Source organism: Salvelinus alpinus, chromosome 19, assembly GCF_045679555.1.
Source record: "Salvelinus alpinus chromosome 19, SLU_Salpinus.1, whole genome shotgun sequence".
Classification (NCBI taxonomy): domain Eukaryota; kingdom Metazoa; phylum Chordata; class Actinopteri; order Salmoniformes; family Salmonidae; genus Salvelinus; species Salvelinus alpinus.
The window spans coordinates 43,845,402-43,860,601 of record NC_092104.1 but is presented as its reverse complement, the minus strand read 5'-3'; the positions used below and the strand labels follow the sequence as shown (position 1 = coordinate 43,860,601).

The window sequence follows — 15,200 nt, the reverse complement described above, 5'->3', positions numbered from 1 at the left end:
TTGTGGAATATGTTCAAAACGGACAATGTTTCAAGCGAGTATAATACATCTCACATTGATGACAACTATGCTCAGCAGCACTATGGTTGGTCGACTTTTCGGCGGCGCGCTGAACTACAATTGTGCCCTGGACTGTACGCATCACCAGGGCAAGACCAACGGCGGTGCTCTGAGACTCATCGATGACCCGTCTGGGAGGCCCGCGAACACTGAGGTGGCGATCGTGACAGGCTTACCTTGGGCTCCATCGAGATGAAGCTGTGTCCACCGCGACTGGACAGCGTCGATCTTTTGATGGTCCTGCTGTGAAAGAAGTGATAGTGGTCCTTCAGGTCGCCAATCTACCGAGGAAAACACACACCATCAGTCTACAGTAAACACACTGGTTGCATCCGAAATGGTGTGAATTAGGTTGGAATTTCAGATGCATTCACTGGTTATGTACCAAGAAGACATCAGGAGGTGGCATTATGAATGTAAATGAGACAGAAATATAAAACAAATAGTCTGTGTTTTTAACGGATCATTTTGTTTATGAAATATTAAGTGATTAAAAACGCGTCACTCTGTTACCAAATCCGAAAAGCTGTAACAAAATGACTGCAATTGAATTGGCCACAATGTGAAATCAGTCAGTAGAGCACAGTAAAGTAAAGTATAGTTAAATACAGCAGGGTAGAGTTCAGTACAGTAGAGCACACATGAGTAGAGTACAGTATAATATACTCTACTGGACTGTGCTGTCCAAACATGTGAAACATAGACGTCTATGATTGGTTCAGATTTGGTCCGGTCTGGACCAACCAAATTTAGTCTTGCTTGGGGGCGAAGCTTGATAGAATATAGCCAAGTGCAAAGTGCAATGGAGGATGTTTTGTGTACCTATTCAGATACATCACCATGAAGAGAATGACGTTCATATGCATTTCTGTTTAATACAGATCAAAAACCCGTGACGTAATTCGGTTACCAGAATTATGGATTTAACAGGTCACATCAATAAGGGATCATAGCTTTCCCCTGGTCAGTACATGTCATTGAAAAAGCAGTGTAGTTGTATGGTTTGTTAAACAATGATTTTAGCTTGGCATACATTTGAAAGTGAAAAAAAAAAAAGTCTCAGTGTCAACTGTTACAGTGGAATTTCTCATAGACCCAGAAGTCAGGCGTTTGACCGCATCACTGTCAGAACGTGGAAGACACAAGGCAACAGCAGGTAGCCTACAGGGCATTCGGAAAGTATTCAGACCTCTTGACTTTTTCCACATTAAAGCCTTATTCTAAAATGGATGCAATTGTTTATTTTCCCCTCATCAATCTACACACAATACCCCATAATGACAAAGCAAAAACTGGTTATTATTATCAGCTGACGCCGACCAGCTGGTAAGTGTCTTCACTGACATCAACCTATCCCTGACCCAGTCTGTAATACCATTATGTTACAAGCAGAACACCATAGTCCCTGTGCCCAAGAACGCCAAGGCGACCTGTCTAAATGACTATCGCTCCGTAGCACATCTGTAACCATGAAATGCTTTGAAAGGCTGGTCATGGCTCACAACAACAGCATCATCCCAGACACCCTGGACCCACCCCGATTCGCATACGGCCCCTCAGGGGTGCTTGCTTAGTCCTCTCCTGTACTCCCTTGTCCACCCACGACTGCACGGCCGTGCACGACTCCAACAGCATCATTAAGTTCGCAGACGACACAACGGTGGTAGGCCTGATCACTGATGAAACAGCCTATAGGGAGGTCAGAGACCTGGCAGAGTGGTGCCAGGACAACAACCTCTCCCTCAACGTCAGCAAGACAAAAGGAGCTGATCGTGGACTACAGGAAACGGAGAGCAGAGCACGCCCCCATTCACATGGACGGGGCTATAGCGGAGCGGGTTGAGAGCTTCCAGTTCCTCAGTGTTCCACGTCACTAAGGATCTATCATGGTCTAAACACACCAACACAGTGGTGAAGGCACGGCAACACCTCTTCCCCCTCGGGAGGCTGAAAAGACTTGGCATGGGCCCTGACATTTCTACAGCTGCACCATCGAGAGCATCTTGACTGGCTTGGTATGGCAACTGCTTGGCATCCGACCGCAAGGCACTACAGTGGGTAGTGCGTACGGCCGAGCTCTCTGCCACCCAGGAACTCTATACCAGGTGATGTACTGATGCTACAGTTTACTATCCGTCAGTTTTATTCCTAGTTATATTTACATACACAACATGGCCATAAGTACACGGACACATGCTCGTTGAACATGTCATTCCAAAATCATAGGCATTAATATGGAGTAGGTTCCTCCCCTTACTGCTATAACAGCCTCCACTCTTCTGTGAAGGCTTTCCACTAGATTTTGGAACATTGCTGCTGGGACTTGCTTCCATTCAGCCACAAGAGCATTAGTGAGATCGGGCACTGATGTTGGGCGATTAGGCCTGTCTCGCAGTCAGCGTTCCAATTCATCCCAAAGGTGTTCGATGGGGTTGAGGTCAGGGCTCTTTGCAGACCAGTCAAGTTCTTTCACACCAATCGCAACAACCCATTTTTGTATGGACCTCGCTTTGTTCACAGGGCATTGTCATGCTGAAACAGGAAAGGGCCTTCCCAAAACTGTTACCACAAAGTTGGAAGCACAGAATCATCTAGAACGTCATTGTATGCTGTAGCGTTAAGATTTCTCTTCACTAGAACTAAGGGGCCTAGCCCGAACCATGAAACAGACCCAGAGCATTATTCCTCCTCCACCAAACTTTACAGTTGGTCCTATGCATTGGGGCAGGTAGAGTTCTCCTGGCATCCGCCAAACCCAGATTCTTCCATCGGATTGCCAGATGACAAAGTGTTGATTCATCACTCCAGAGAACACGTTTCCACCGCTCCAGAGTTTTACACCACTCCAGCTGACGCTTGGCATTATGCATGGTGATGTTAGGCTTGTGTGTGGCTGCTTGGCCATGGAAATCCATTTCATGAAGCTTCCGACAAACAGTTATTGCGCTGACGTTGCTTCCAGAGGCAGTTTGGAACTTTGTAGTGAGTGTTGCAACCGAGGACAGACCATTTTTACACGCTTCAGCACACGGTTGGAAAGGAGGCATCCTATGACAGTGCCACGTTGAAAGTCACTGAGCTCTTCAGTACTGGCCATTCTACTGCCAGTGTTTGTCTATGGAGGGTGCATGGCTGTGTGCTCGACTTTATAGACCTATCAGCAACGGGTTTGGCTGAAATAGCAGAATACACTAATTTGAAGGACTGTCCACATACTTTTGGTCATGTAGTATATCTACCTATCTCGTATCCCTGCACATCGACTCAGTTCTGGTACCTAGTGTATAGCGAAGTTATCGTTACTCATTGCGTATCTACTACGAAGCGTTTAACATTTTCTTGTATTTCTCCATTTTCTTTCTCTCTGCATTGTTGGGAAGGGCCATAAGCATTTCACTGCTAGTCCACACATGTTGTTTACGAAGCATGTGACGAATACAATTCCAAACATTTGATTTGAAATGTGATTTTATCAGGCAGACCCTTATTACTTTGAACCATGAAATACTAGACAGTAACTGTTGCGTGTGAGGCACCTGTTATTCCACCGTTGTGGAGCCTAATGACTACACTCCCCCTTCATTCAATCATTGTATGTCCCGTTTGTAATAGGCTGATCCCCGCCACACACACACACTCTCACACAAACAAGCCAGATACTATCCCGGGTTCAAGTTTCAAGTTTTAATCAAGGCACATAAGAATGAAGGTAGCGCGTTCGGGCTGGCCCTGTGGGAGGACTCTCCACTGTGTCCCCGGGCCCCGTGGCTAACCTTGACATTTGAACTTCAATCCGAGTGACAACGAAACGCCACGGTTCAATATCAAAATACGTTTTATTTATCAAAGAAAAACACCAGTGCAGGATTTGATTTTGAAAGTCATTTTGAAAGCTATTTGAAAATATATAACTTTGAGGAGAACCACAAACATACCTGTCCCATATTCTTATAGCCATATTTGCCCGCTATCCGATCAGCGATGTCGTGTCCCCCGTTTATCCGTACAGCCCAATGGTTGGTGTAAATCCGAGCTTTGCACCGGACAGACGTAAAACCGAGCAAGAGCGCCAGGACGCACATCAAGACTATTCTCAAAGCGGCGTTCCAAACCATCTTCCGCTACTTTTCCCCCGAGCCTCCCGTGTGTCCCCCTTCCGACTAGGCAAACAACCAAACTTCTCTTCTCGCCGCAGGCAGTGCAAGCAAGATTATCGTATAACTGTTCGCTCCACATAGACTACACGCAAGGAAAGAAAAAAACGGAAACCGAAAATGCCTCAAAAGCCCGTTAGACGGTCCTGTTGTGTGTTCTCCGCGTGCATGGAGAGTTCGAAGTTTGCGTTTGTCTGAGTATTTCTCCGTAGCAGCAGTGAGGATGATATGGCTGAATCTATGGTCTGAATACAGTGCTCTGGGTTAATTTCTTTCACCCAGAACTCGGATGGTGGTTCTCATTCTCCCTTTACAGTGGCGGAAAAAAACGAGCGACACTCTGAAGAGTAAGAACGACTAATGCTGCGTTCGTAACCAAGTGGGAGATGGAAATGTACCAATTGAATTCGTAAATACCAGTTGGATACTTTCATGTGCTTTGAACTCGTTGAAAAACGCCGATAGGCTATGGCCAACAAACTGCGTCACCTATGAACTAACAGTACAGCTATCATGCTTATATACAGTGCTCTGGGTTGTAACACATTATATAGTATAAATAATGTTTTGTTGCGTTTAACTGCCGAAAATGCTGTTATCGAGGTAATTTCCTTAGTAGGTGAGGTCAGCATGTGTGGGAGAAGTCTGAGCTCAGGGATGATAGACGAGTTTCCCACTAGTAATTACCAATTGGATGTCAGTTCAAATGAATGTTTTCCAGGCATATGTTGTAAAATCCCACTTTCCACTTGGTTACAAATGCAGCATAACCCTTGGTGCTGCCAGAGCTCTGCTGGGTCTTAAAGGCACACCCAATTAGATCTCAAGATGGTCTATCAGATACTGTATCTATGACAGAGACAGTATTTGCCCGTTTGAATAGGCCCTCTAAAGGCTATTGTTATTTGCTAATTGCTTGATATATCAGAATATTGCAGGCAGGGTTAATGTGATTTGGAACAATGTGCCAGACTTTGTTACTTTGTAGGCTTAACTATTTAAATTGTTACAAATGATTTCTGATGAATATGTATGAACTTTCCAATTTGTAAGTCGCTCTGGATAAGAGCGTCTGCTAAATGACTTAAATGTAATGTAAATGTAATTTCTGCGCACAAAATAGGGAAAACAACATTTTACGCACTGGGCTGGGCTTATTAGGCCTATAGCTTAAAAGACAAGATGGAAATGGTGAAAATCCCTTGTGTAGATTGTTATCATGAAGACCCCAAGCAAGTAATAACTAATTATTGCTGCCACCTCTCTCATCAGTGTTCAGCTTCGTTAAAGATGTTGCACAGTAGACTACAATCCACTAACATTTGTCACGGTAGTAGGCTAATGGTGTCATTATTGAGGTTGGGGTTATTTGTCGGCCAATTTGAGGCCTACTGATTACTAGGTTTTTGTTTTCGTAGCAGTTGCTTGGAGTAACTCTGCAGCAAGCCAGGGACAGTGCACACAGAAAATCTGTGTTCCGCCTCAAACACAAGTAGCAAATCAGCATAATTGCTCTAATTGCGGCCAATTTCTTGGTGAATGGACCCCGCTGTCAAATCTAACAACAAGCGGGGGACAAGAATATCTCACGGTCCTCCAAAATGAGATGAAAGGAACCAAAAACACCCCATGACCGCGAGCATTCAGTGCAGAGACGGAGTTGTAATCTAAAGCATTGAAAGGAGAAAAAACAAGCAATGATTTGAGAACGAAATCAACTACCCAGCTCACGACCCCCCCCCCCCATTCTCTGTGCGGCCTCACTGCTGTGGGGCCAAATCCAGCCCCCCCTATTCGGGAATGAACCGTGTGAACCCCACAAAACATCTTTGTCGACAGCATCTGAGAGAGCAGTAGCGAGTGACAACAAACATCGGCATTCCTGCGTACATTCCTGCTCGAGTTCATTGAAATGTTCAAGGTCGAGCCTACATCCACCATTGAGACGCCACTATTAGCCTATTTTGAACCATTGTGTGACACGGAACTAGTTTAGCTGGATAGAAACATCAAGTATGAGGCAACAGAGTTATAACAGCCTATATAACCTAAATATATTATCTTCACATAAGGGGGGCTTGGGGGTCTTTAGTTGGGGCCCATTATTGGGCTTTCCCTGTAGGGAAAAGGCCTCAGTTTTACACACCTGTACATGGAAAATGTAGATTTTCTTTTAACGTGCCCCCTCAAAAATACAAAGGCGGGTGAGGGCCAATCGTATTGCTATGCAGGAGCTATCTATTGCACAACAGATCAAACATTAGTCGTCCTACTACAGCAGCATACAGGGCCAGAGTGATTCATTCCTGAGAGGCAGTAGCCTCGTACTACCATGATGACCTTGCAAGCTTACATTCTGTTTTGCTACACAGATTCAGTGATTGATTGATGAAGTGAAAGGAGAGTGCAGCAGTGAGGCTGGTTGTGGATCAGGCTAGAGAAGCAGAGCCCTGCTGGAAACCAGAGGCATGAGTTAATTACCAAGTGGCCAAGGTTAGACACATTCATAATGATCAAGACAAATCAGGAATGGAGATAGCTTTTTAATAGAAAGGACTATTAAAACTGTCTGTCTCACGCTACCTCTCTCTCTCTATCCGGACCTTTCTTCTTTCCTCTTGCTTGCACTCTCCTTCCCCACTCTTTCTCTCTGGGTTGGCTTCCAGAAAGCGAGATTGGACTTTGACCTCTGACCCAAGAGCTGTGTAGACTTCTGTAGTTGAGCACAATGGCACCAGCCACTCACCCTCCCTCGTCCTGTCTCGTTTGGTCGGAATACGGAGCTCTACATTGTGGGCCACAAGATTCTTCTTTGTTTTGTCAAAATATAATATATATATGGATACATACAGTACTACTACTTTCTATCATGTAGTTTAGAGAACACTGTCTGCACCTACACATAATTTGGGTACTTGTATATGGTAAGACAATAGTATGGGTCGTTCCACAAAATTAGTGTCTTTTGCGGCCAATTAACACTTTAAGTAGAAATTGTGCACTAATATATCATTTTAAGAGCCTGTTATATTCAATGAGGTGCCCTTATTATAGACCACATGGGCTGTGTTTATACAAGCAGCCCAATTCTGATATTTTCACTAATTGGTCTTTTGACAGCTCTGAAAAATATCTGATGTGAAAAGATCTGATTAGTCAAAAGCCCAATTAGTGTAAAAACATCAGAATTGGGCTGCCTGTGTAAACACAGTCATGGAGAATTCAATAAATCAGTTTTTTAAAGCCCTAGTTATTTCGTTGCTTTGACAAAGTCAGTTCTGAAGATTATTTATTTCATGTGATTAGTGATTAATTTAAAGACAAAATCTGACAGTGTTACGTGAACTGAACTCTTGTTTTTATTTGTATTTTTATTTTTTATTCAAAATAAACATTGAACATCTAATAGTCAAATCAGTGTAAAAGCAGGTGAGCTGGTTCTACTCGTTGGCCATTTTCTGGTGGAGAACTGATCGAGCATAACACATCATCCCTGTTACCCATAGATAGACAGGCTAGAAATGTTAACACTTCACATATTTGTGAAGCTTGCATTCAATTTCCCCCTCCCTGTTGCACACATACAGTGCATTCGGAATCTATTCAGACCCCTTGACTTTTTCCACAATTTGTTACGTTACAGCCTTATTCTAAAATGGATGCAATTGTTTTAATCCATTTCCTCTGAATGTCCTTGAGTGGCCCAGCCAGAGCCCGGACTTGAACCCAATCAGCTGTGCAGCAACGCTCCCCATCCAACCTGACAGAGCTTGAGAGGATCTGCAGAGAAGAATGGGAGAAACTCCCCAAATACATGTGTACCAAGCTTGTAGCGTCATACCCAAGAAGACTCGAGGCTGTAATTGCTGCCAAAGGTGCTTCAACAAAGTACTGAGTAAAGGGTCTGAATACTTATGTAAATAAGGTATTTCTGTTTTTTATTTTTAATAAATTAGCAAAAATGTCTAAAAACCTGTTTTCACTTTGTCATTATGGGGTATTGTGTGTAAATTGATGAAAAAAAAGTGTATCCATTTTAGAATAAGGCTGTAACGTAACAAAATGTGGAGAAAGTCAAGGGGTCTGAATACTTTCCGAATGCACTGTAAGTATCCATTTCCCTTGTCACAAAGGGATTTATAGCTGATATAAGATTAAATCATCAATCCTGTCACTGTCCTTGTTATCCGTAATCCTTGGGACGTTCCTACCCCACTGAAGTTGAAATGTAAATTGGTTAAGGTAAGGGTTAGTGTTAGGTAAGGGTTATGATTAGGGGTTAGGGTTGCGGCGTCCCAAAGATCCCAGATAGCATCAACCACCCTGTTAGAGTGCCTGTAACTTTATTTGGCACTTCAAAAATATATTATATTAATTCAACCTCTTGAGAAGGGAAAACATGTTTTTTATTAAGTTGATGACAATGTTAAAATTGGGTGAAATTAAGTTCTGTTCCACATCTCAAAAGGCACCGAATTGGTGGAATGACCCATGTACATTCCATAAGACATTGAGTTATATTCAATGGGTATATCCAACAGCAGGAAATGTTACGTGGCTATAATAGATATTACCTCAAAGGTAATGATCCTGTATCTTATAGAAGCTCAGCTGTATCTTTATAATGAGTAGAACAGATTAGCAGTAGCATTTGGAATCAGCATGTTTAATGTTCCAATTTTGTTGAGCAATTTTAAGTTGACTATGGTGAATATCAGGTGGAAACTCCCTCTATTCGTACCAATAATTACACCATTCTAATGCTTTATGACTAGAAGGGTTCAAGTGTACATTTTATTATAAGCGTACAGAAATCAGGATCTGGCCTAAAACAGGCACCTAATAGAAGTCCTAATTCCAAGACCGCTTTTCGCCCTCCAGTGGTGAACAACCACATTACAGAGAAGGTATTTTTGGTAGTCTGGGGTAGGATTCTGCTGTTAAAAGCCCACGCAGTGTACCACCTGTGTATTCTCATCATGAGTGATGCTCCATAGACCTGCGTGTGCTTCTCTCTCTCATGCTGAGCTGCCATATGGCATGGGAACAAACCACTAGCTGGAAACTACAGTAAGCCTGAATACAGTGCCTTCAGAAATATTTACACCCCTTGACTTCTTCCACATTTTGCTCCAGCCTGAATTTAAAATGAAGTAAAAAAAAAAATGTGTCACTGGCCTACACACACACAATACCCCATAATGTCAAAGTGGAATTATGTCAACAAAAAAAAAAATCACCATGAGGCCAATGGTGACTTTAAAACAGTTACAGAGTTCAACGGCTGTGATATGAGAAAACTGAGGATGGATCAACAACATTGCAGTTCCTCCACAATATTAACCTAATTGACAGAGTGAAAAGGAAGCCTGTACAAAAGGCACTAAAGTGTGTGTTTGTGTATATATATATACACTGCTCAAAAAAATAAAGGGAACACTTAAACAACACAATGTAACTCCAAGTCAATCACACTTCTGTGAAATCAAACTGTCCACTTAGGAAGCAACACTGATTGACAATAAATTTCACATGCTGTTGTGCAAATTGAATAGACAACAGGTGGAAATTATAGGCAATTAGCAAGACACCCCCAATAAAGGAGTGGTTCTGCAGGTGGTGACCACAGACCACTTCTCAGTTCCTATGTTTCCTGGCTGATGTTTTGGTCACTTTGGAATGCTGGCGGTGCTTTCACTCTAGTGGTAGCATGAGACGGAGTCTACAACCCACACAAGTGGCTCAGGTAGTGCAGCTCATCCAGGATGGCACATCAATGCGAGCTGTGGCAAGAAGGTTTGCTGTGTCTGTCAGCGTAGTGTCCAGAGCATGGAGGCGCTACCAGGAGACAGGCCAGTACATCAGGAGACGTGGAGGAGGCCGTAGGAGGGCAACAACCCAGCAGCAGGACCGCTACCTCCGCCTTTGTGCAAGGAGGAGCAGGAGGAGCACTGCCAGAGCCCTGCAAAATGACCTCCAGCAGGCCACAAATGTGCATGTGTCTGCTCAAACGGTCAGAAACAGACTCCATGAGGGTGGTATGAGGGCCCGACGTCCACAAGTGGGGGTTGTGCTTACAGCCCAACACCGTGCAGGACGTTTGGCATTTGCCAGAGAACACCAAGATTGGCAAATTCGCCACTGGCGCCCTGTGCTCTTCACAGATGAAAGCAGGTTCACACTGAGCACATGTGACAGACGTGACAGAGTCTGGAGACGCCGTGGAGAACGTTCTGCTGCCTGCAACATCCTCCAGCATGACCGGTTTGGCGGTGGGTCAGTCATGGTGTGGGGTGGCATTTCTTTGGGGGGCCACACAGCCCTCCATGTGCTCTCTAGAGGTAGCCTGACTGCCATTAGGTACTGAGATGAGATCCTCAGACCCCTTGTGAGACCATATGCTGGTGCGGTTGGCCCTGGGGACCTCCTAATGCAAGACAATGCTAGACCTTATGTGGCTGGAGTGTGTCAGCAGTTCCTGCAAGAGGAAGGCATTGATGCTATGGACTGGCCCGCCCGTTCCCAGACCTGAATCCAATTGAGCACATCTGGGACATCATCTCTCGCTCCATCCACCAACGCCACGTTGCGCCACGTTGCACCACAGACTGTCCAGGAGTTGGCGGATGCTTTAGTCCAGGTCTGGGAGGAGATCCCTCAGGAGACCGCCACCTCATCAGGAGCATGCCCAGGCGTTGTAGGGAGGTCATACAGGCACGTGGAGGCCACACACACTACTGAGCCTCATTTTGACTTGTTTTAAGGACATTACATAAAAGTTGGATCAGCCTGTAGTGTGGTTTTCCACTTTAATTTTGAGTGTGACTCCAAATCCAGACCTCCATGGGTTGATAAATTTGATTTCCATTGATCATTTTTGTGTGATTTTGTTGTCAGCACATTCAACTATGTAAAGAAAAAAGTATTTAATAAGAATATTTCATTCATTCAGATCTAGGATGTGTTATTTTAGTCTTCCCTTTATTGTTTTGTGATGTATTTATATATATATAAATACATCACATTACCGAGTACCACTCTCCATATTTTCAAGCATAGTGGTGGCTGCATCAAATCAAATTCTATTGGTCGCATACACATATTTAGCAGATGTTATTGCTGGTGTGACGAAATACTGTAGCTCCAACAGTGCAGTGATATCTGTGGAGGTCTAAAAAAAAAAAAAAAATCTGAGGTCTTGGCTGATTTTCCCATGATGTCAAGTAAAGAGGCAGAGTTTGAAGGTAGGCCTTGGAATATATCCACAGGTACACCTCCAATTGACTCAAATGATGTCAATTAGCCTATCAGAAGCTTCTAAAGCCATGACATCATTTTCTGGAATTTTCCAAGCTGTTTAAAAGGCACAGTCAACTTAGTGTATGTAAACTTCTGACCCACTGGAATTGTGATATAATTCACTATGTGAAATAATCTGTCTATAAACAATTGTTGGAAAAATCACTTGTGTCATGCACAAAGTAGATGTCCTAACCGACTTGCCTAAACTAGTTTAACAAGAAATTTGTGGAGTGGTTGAAAAATGAGTTTTAATGACTCCAACCTAAGTATGTAAACTTCCGACTTCAACTGTATATACAGTACATTCAAAAAGTGTTCAGACCCCTTGACTTTTTCCACATTGTTACAGCCTTATTCTAAAATGGATTAAAAAATATATTATTTTGTCATCAATCTTCTCACCATACCCCATAATGACAAAGCAAAAACAGTTTTTTTAAAAACAGAAATAATCTTATTTACATAAGTATTCAGACCCTTTGCTATGAGACTCGAGATTGAGCTCAGGTGCATCTTGTTTCCATTGATCATCCTTGAGATGTTTCTATAACTTGGAGTCCACCGGTGGTAAATTCAATTGATTTGACATGATTTGGAAAAGAACACACCTATCTATATAAAATGTCTCACAGTTGACAGTGCATGTCAAAGCAAAAACCAAGCCATGAGGTCGTAGGAATTGTCAGTAGAGCTCTGAGACAGGATTGTGTCGATGCACAGATCTGGGGAAGGGTACCAAAACATTTCTGCAGCATTGAAGTTCCCCAAGAACAAAGTGTCTTCCATCATTCTTAAATGGAAGAAGTTTGGAACCACCAAGACTCTTCCTAGAGCTGGCCACCTGGCCAAACTGAGTAATCGGGGAAGACGGGCCTTGGTCAGGGTGGTGACCAAGAACCCGATGGTCACTCTGACAGAGCTCCAGAGTTCCTCTGTAGAGATTGGGCAATCTTCCAGAAGGATAACCATCTCTGCAGCACTCCACCAATCAGGCCTTTATGGTATAGTGGCCAGACGGAAGCCACTCCTCAGTAAAAGGAACGACAGCCCACTTGGAGTTTGTCAAATGTACCTAAAGTCCTCTCAGACCATGACAAACAAGATTTTCTGGTCTGATGAACCCAAGATTGAACTCTTTGGCCTGAACGCAAAGTGTCACATCTGGTGTAAACCTGGCACCATCCCTACGGTGAAACATGGTGGTGGCAGCATCATGATGCTGTGGGGATGTTTTTCAGTGGCAGGGACTGCGAGACTAGTTTGGATCAAGGGAAAGATGAACAGAGCAAAGCACAGAGAGATCCATTATGAAAATCTGCTCTAGAGCACTCAGGACCTCAGGCTGGGGAGAAGGTTCACCTTCCAACAGGAGAACGACCCTAAGCACACAGCCTGGACAACGCAGAAGTGGCTACAGGACGGATGCCGGACCTGAACGAGCATCACCGGAGAGACCTGAAAATATCTGCGCAGTGACACTCCCCATCCAACCTGACTGTGCTTGAGGATCTGCAGAGAATGGGAGAAACTCCCTGAATACAGGTGTGCCAAGTTAATTTTTTTATACATTTGCAAACATTACTAAAAAAACGTTTTTCTTTGTCATTGTGGGGTATTGTGTGTAGATTAATGAAGACATTTTTTTACAAATAATTTTAGAATAAGGCTGTAATTTACACAATGTGGAAAAAGTCAAGTGGTCTGAAAACTTTCAGAATGCACTGTATGTATATATATATGGGATGTATAGACATTGTGGACAGTATGTTATTGGTATGCTTGTAATCTAAGGACTAGGGAGTTAAGATAAAAGATAATGAAACGGAGCAAAGCACAGACAAAATTCTAGATGAAAACCTGGTTGTCTGCTTTCCACCAGACACTTAAATGAACTCACAACAAGGCCAACTCTACACCAGAGTTGATTATCAAGACAGTGAATGTTCCTGAGTGGCCAAGTTAGTCTTGATTTAAATCTACTTAAAAATCTAATGTCAAGACCTGAAAATGGTTGTCTAGTAATGACTAATATCCAATTTGACAGAGCTTGAAGAATTTTGAAAAGAAAAATGTTGTACAATCCAGGTGTGGAAAGCTCTTAGCGACTTACCCAGAAAGACTCAGCCGTAAATCGCTGCCAAAGATGCTTCTACAAAGTATTGACTCGGAGGTGTGAATACTTGCGTAAATGATATTTCGCTGTATTTCATTTACAATACATTTTCATTTATTGTTTTCATTATGGGATAGTGTGTAGATGGCTGAGAATTTAATATTTAATCAATTTTGAATTCATGCTGTAACAAAATGTGGAATAAGTCAAGGGGCATGAGTACTTTGAAGGCACTATAGGCATATGCTTACACAATGTATCACAGCCTACAAACTAACGTAGTTTGTAAAGTACAAACCTATGTTACTGGCTTTGTGTATAATATAAACATAGCAGCCAACCTTCAAGCAGCAATTGTTAAGATTAAGGTTGCGTACGCAGTTGACCGTTCTTTCTACACTGCTTAAAATAAAATAAAAAAACATGTAAAGTGTTGGGCCCATGTTTCATGAGCTGAAATAAAAGATCCCAGAAATGTTCCATACGCACAAAAAGCTGATCTCTCTCAAATGTGTTTACATCCGTTAGTGAGCATTTCTCCTTCGCCAAGATAATCCATCCACCTGACAGGTGTGGCATGTCAAGAAGCTGATTTAACAGCATGGTCATTACACAGGTGCACCATGTGTTGGGGACAATAAAAGGCCACTAAAATGTGTCGTTTTGTCACAACACATTTCTCAAATTGAGGGAGCGTGCAATTGACATGCTGACTGCAGGAATGCGCATCAGAGTTTTGCTAGACAATTTAAAATGTTAATTTCTCCACCATAACCCGCCTCCAACTTCATTTTAGAGAATTTGGCAGTACATGCAACCAGCCTCACAACCGCAGACCACATGTAACCATGCCAGCCCAGGACCTCCGCATCCGGCTTCTTCACCTGCGGGATCGTCTGTGACCAGCCACCCGGAGAGCTGATGAAACTGAGGAGTATTTGTCTAATATTATTATAATTTTTATGTTTAACCTTTATTTAACTAGGCAAGTCAGTTAGTAACAAATTCTTATTTACAATGACGGCCTACCGGGGAACAGTGGGTTCAGGGGCAGAACGGCAGATTTTTACCAGGTCAGCTCGGGGATTCGATCCAGCAACCTCTCGGTTACTGGCCCAACCACTAGGCTACCTAAAGGCCCTTTTGTGGAGAAAAATTCTGATTGGGGAGCCAGGCCTAACCAATGGGTGGGCTTATGCCCTCCCAGGCCCACCCATGGGAGGGGCGCAGTTGCACCCCTGCCCAGTATGTGAAATCCACACATTAGAGCCCAATTAATTTAAAATTGACTGATTTCCTTCTATGAGCTCTGTAAAACGGTTGACATTTCTGAGTTTATATTTTTTTGCGATTAGAGATCCAGCTGTAAAGAGTACAACTTGAGCATCTCCAGAGATCTTGCTAGGGTTTCTGAGGATGCGTATTGTGCATGTTTAGCCAATGTGAAATTAAATTGCTGCCAAATTAGCAGTGCGCTCGCTAGTGTCCACCCTTTTGCAATTGTCATCTGTGCTGGTTCAGTGGTATGGACCGATGCTTGAGTAAGGTGTCGTGGTATATCTGGTCAATTC

The 15,200-nt window shown here is 43.2% G+C and overlaps 1 protein-coding gene across 2 annotated transcripts in view; it reads right to left on the bottom strand.

Annotated features, from left to right (window-relative positions):
* The window catches only part of LOC139545684 (proprotein convertase subtilisin/kexin type 5-like), a 40,697-nt gene extending 36,153 nt beyond the window's left edge, over positions 1-4,544 (bottom strand). For both annotated transcript variants that reach the window (XM_071353705.1, XM_071353704.1), the window contains exons 1-2: positions 3,996-4,544; positions 237-341 (exon numbers count right to left, since the gene is read on the bottom strand). In XM_071353705.1, the coding sequence (XP_071209806.1) occupies positions 237-341; positions 3,996-4,175 (285 nt within the window). In that variant the 5' untranslated portion in view covers positions 4,176-4,544. The remainder of the gene's footprint in view (positions 1-236; positions 342-3,995) is intronic.
* Between the last annotated feature and the right edge of the window lie 10,656 nt (positions 4,545-15,200).